Here is a 4,426-nt window from a genome sequence, read left to right on the forward strand (position 1 = left end):
AATGAATTATGGTTGGTTTGGATTGGGCTTGCGGGTAGAAAATTTAAAATCCGATGCCCGAACCGATTGTCATTGGATTTCATTGGTTTGGTTAAGTTCTTGCCCGAACTGAAAAAATATCCAACCCAAACACTATGGTTTAGTTCGGATTCTGGTTTGGTTCGGATTTACCCGAACCAATGAACACCCCTATTTAAATCTGCTGTGGGTAACTCAGGAGGTTTGATTACTCTTTGGAAGAGGGGTTGTTTTTCTTCTCTTTTTAGTTTTAAGGGAGAAGGTTTTTTTGGGCATCTGTGTTTATTGGAAAAATTTGTTGGTCTACATAGTAAATGTGTATTCCTCCTTTTATTTTGTTAAGAAGGGAAGATTGTGGAGGGAGTTGGAAGATTGTAAGAGGAGATTTCCGGTGGGAGTTTGGATTTTGGGTGGTGACTTTAATGCAAATAGAGTCGAATCTGAACGGAAGAGTTTGAGTGGTTTGGTGAATAGGCAAGAGATGGATGAATTCAATGCTTTCATTGAGAAGATGGAAGTAGTAGATCCGTCTCCTATTGGGAGGAATTTTCACTTAGTTTAGCTTGGACAGGAAAGCTATTAGCTGGTTGGATATATTTTTATTTTCAGATCACTTGATCGAGGTTTGAAAGGTGGGGGGACAAGTGGTGGGTTCTAGAGACCTCTCGGATCATTGCCCTATATGGATTAAAGCCGGTTCGTTGGATTGGGGGCCTAAGCCTTTCAAATTCTTCAATTGTTGGACTAAACATGATAATTTTTTTGTTTTTGTGGAGAGTAGTTGGAGGTCTTTTGTGATCCATGGAAAGGCAATTTTTTCTTTCAAGGAGAAGCTCAAGTTGTTGAGAAGTGAATTGAGAAAGTGGAACACGGAAGTGTTTGGTATCTTAAATCTTGAGGTGGAGAATGCTATTAAAGATTTGAATGATCTTGATTTGGTAGTTTCGGGATCTACTTTGATGGATTTGACGGAGCTTGTGGCTAGAATATCGTACGCTTCTTCTAGAGTTTGGGATTCGGTCTTATTCAAAGAGAGTGTTCTTCGGCATAAAGCTAGGTGTTCGTGGCTTACGGAAGGAGACTCTAATTCTAAGTTTTTTCATAAGGCCGCGAAGATTCGAGTTCGAAGGAATTCAATTTTGGGGTTAAACAATCCTAATGGTTGGATATATAATTTTACTTTGATAAAAGAAGAAGTGTTAGGCCATTTTGGGAAACGGTTCGAGGAAACTATGTCTTCGCGCCCTTTTTTGGATTGAGTTTCTTTTGCTTCAATCTCTCAATTGGAAGCCATGACCCTTGAGCTACCTTTTTCAGAAGATGAAATTAAGGAAGTCATTTGGAATTGCGATGGTGATAAAAGTCCGGGGCCAGATGACTTTTCTATGACTTTTTATAAGTATTGTTGGCCTTTTTTGAAAGAGGAGATTTTCGATTTTGTTAATGTTTTCCATTCTTTTGCCGTGTTACCTAAAGCAGTCACTGCTTCCTTCTTGGCTTTGATTCCTAAAGTCGATAATTTCGTCTCCTTGGATGAGTATCGACCTATTTTCCTAATTGGTAATATGTATAGGATTTTGGCTAAATTGATTGCTTCTAGAATGAAGGTGGTGATGAACAAGCTTGTCTCACAATGTCAATCCGCTTTTATCCCTAATAGAAATATGCTAGATGGGGTGCTAGTGGTCAATGAGTTGTTGGATTTTGCTAAGAGGAATAAGAGAAGTTTTATGATGGTGAAGGTTGATTTTGAGAAGGCTTATAATTGTGTCTCGTGGGAGTTTCTTAGATATCTTTTACATAGGATGGGTTCGGTGTGAAGTGGAGAAAGTGGATTAAAGCTTTAGTTTTCATTAGTTCTATGTCAGTTCTTGTTAATGGTAGTCCAACTCGAGAATTTTCGGTTACTAGAGGGTTAAGGAAAGGAGATCCTCTATCTCCTTTCCTCTTTTTGTTGGTGGCAGAGGGCTTTGAGGAAATGGTAAAGGTGGCCTCTTCTTTAGGTGATTTTAAAGGTTTTAGCTTGGATGATCATAATCATTTTGAGTTACTTCAATTCGCCGATGATACGATTTTGATTGGCGAGAACTCATGGAACAATCTTTGTACTTTTAAGGTCATTCTTAGGGGTTTTGAACTTGTGTCCGATTTGCGTGTCAATTTGAACAAGAGCCGACTCTTTGGAGTAAATCTTGATCCATATTTTATTCAAGTCGGGTCTTCTTTTCTAAATTGTGCGATTGGTTCATCTTCTTTTGTTTTCCTTGGTATTCCGGTTGGTATTAATCCTAGAAGATGTGGTGTGTGGAGACCGTTAGTTTCAAAATTAAGAAGGAGAATTAGAAGTTGGCATAATAGACAACTTTTGATCAGCGGGAGAGTTGTGCTTTTGAACTCTATTTTGTCTAGCATTCCAATTTTCTACTTCTCTTTCTATAAGGTTCCAGAATCCACTATTTTAGAGATTATTTCGATTCAACGGTCCTTTCTTTGGGGTGGTCAAGAAGACAAGAAGAAGATTAGTTGGATTAGTTGGGATAAAGTGTGTTTACCAAAAAAAGGAAGCGGGCTTGGTGTGAAGCATTGTGGGAAGTTCAATTTAGAGCTACTTAGTAAGTGGAAGTGGCGCATTTTGAATAAGGAGAAATTTTTATGGACTAACATTCTTTCTTGCAGGTATGGTGACATTCAAAGAGCAATGATAAAGGATCCCTCTTTTCATTCGGGAAATAAAGTTTCGCTTTGGTGGCGAGATCTTTGTTCGATTGGTTGTGTGAATTCAGAATCTTCGTCAACCTAGTTTAATTCCTCTATTTCTTGCAAGCTTGGAACGAGTTCTTTTTTGGAATTTCGGTTTGATGTTTGGTTAGGAACAATGCCTCTTGGAATTCTTTTCCCAGATTTACTCTCTATGTCCGATGCTCCCCATTCGAAGGTGGCGGATATGAGTAGATGGAATGGTGAAAATTGGATTTGGGCTCTTGGAATTTTTTGCGATTCGGAAGACCGGGCATCCGCAAAGCAATTGAATAATTTAGTGATTCTCCTTGCTCCGGTTCAGCCGTGTCGCTTGCTCGAAGACTCTTTTGTGTGGTGGATAAATCCTTCCGGTTTCACGGTGAGTAATGCTTATGATACCATTATGTTGTTTGAGTTACCGATCCCTCCGTTGGAGAATTCTTTTTCTTCTCTTTTCTCTCAGTTATGGAAGACAAAGGTTCCTAATAGAATTCATCTTTTTGGTTGGAGGTTGATTTGGAGTATACTTCTTACGAAATCGGAGTTGGCAAAGCGTGGAATCTTAATAGTGCCTCACTTGTTGGTGTGTCCTTTGTGTAGACGGGTTGACGAGGACTTGGACCATCTTTTCCTTCATTGCCATATTGTTAGAATTTGGTGGAAAAAATTATCTATTTGGCTTGGTTTAGATGATGCGTCTTTGGCCGAAACAATTTTGAAGCGGCTCTCTTTATTGGAATCATCTTGTAAATCTTCTTTCCGTTTGTAAGTAGGTTGGTTCTTTGGATTGATTTTTTGTTGGGTTGTTTGAAAGTGTAGGAATGAAATCATTTTTAAAGATACTATTTTATCAAATTTTGATGGGATGGGGTTAATCAAATTTATCTCTTGGGAATGGTTTATGATTTTTTAAAGGTGAATGTTCGTTGTCTTAGGCTGGATTGGTGTGTCGATCCGAGATCTTTTCTTAGGTGAGGTGGTGGTTTTGGTTGGCCGGTTGCATCCGGGTGGGGTCTTTATGCCCTCTTTTATGTTTTTTTACTTTTGGTTTAAGCACCCCTAGTGCTTCTTAATATATCCCTTTGATTATATTAAAAAAATAGAGCCTAAGTTGTTCGAATGTACAATTTTAGTGTAAATCTTACTTTATTTTTTGTCTTAATTTATATGTTCATCAATCAACTAAATTTTTGTAAATAGTTAATTGTATTGTTTTTCTAAATTAAACTTGTATTATATTGATTTAAATAATTTATCTATATTGAGTAAATGAATAGAATTAATTTTATCTTTCAAGAATATATTATTATTGATGAAATAGATGAAAAGATTGTAAGAAAAATATATAAAATATTTTTAAAAGCTTATAAATTAGTTTATATTGAAGTTATTAGTAACTAGTTGTTAAATTAATAGATTTTTCTACCGGGTGTTGAACTCATATGACATCTAATAGAGAAATACATTTTTTTTTAAATGAAGATGAGTTTTTAGAAGTGACACATAGAAATATATTTGATGTTGCATATATTTTTAATGATGTGGCAAAACTAAAATTATGTGACATAAAATGTTGTTGTCTATTTAAATATATATATAATAGAATAGCTTACATGTAATCAAAGTTTCCTTGGAGTTATTTTGGAAAACAAAGTCTTAAGTGTTTATG

General features: G+C 36.3%; 1 protein-coding gene across 1 annotated transcript; it reads left to right on the forward strand.

Moving 5' to 3' along the window:
* Nucleotides 1-1,879: 1,879 nt before the first annotated feature.
* LOC131604490 (uncharacterized) lies at nucleotides 1,880-3,526 on the forward strand. Its single transcript, XM_058876926.1, has 2 exons — nucleotides 1,880-2,630; nucleotides 2,889-3,526. The coding sequence occupies exons 1-2, from the start codon at nucleotides 1,880-1,882 to the stop codon at nucleotides 3,524-3,526; spliced, it is 1,389 nt and encodes a 462-aa protein (XP_058732909.1).
* Nucleotides 3,527-4,426: the final 900 nt, after the last annotated feature.

Source organism: Vicia villosa, linkage group LG5 (genome assembly GCF_029867415.1).
Source record: "Vicia villosa cultivar HV-30 ecotype Madison, WI linkage group LG5, Vvil1.0, whole genome shotgun sequence".
Taxonomy (NCBI): Eukaryota; Viridiplantae; Streptophyta; class Magnoliopsida; order Fabales; family Fabaceae; genus Vicia; species Vicia villosa.

Excerpts from the sequence above, each read along its gene's own strand:
- LOC131604490 (XM_058876926.1), top strand. The coding sequence starts at position 1,880 with ATGTCAGTTCTTGTTAATGGTAGTCCAACTCGAGAATTTTCGGTTACT. Across the intron at positions 2,631-2,888 it reads GTTCAATTTAGAGCTACTTA|GAACAATGCCTCTTGGAATT; the intron begins GTAAGTGGAAGT and ends ATGTTTGGTTAG.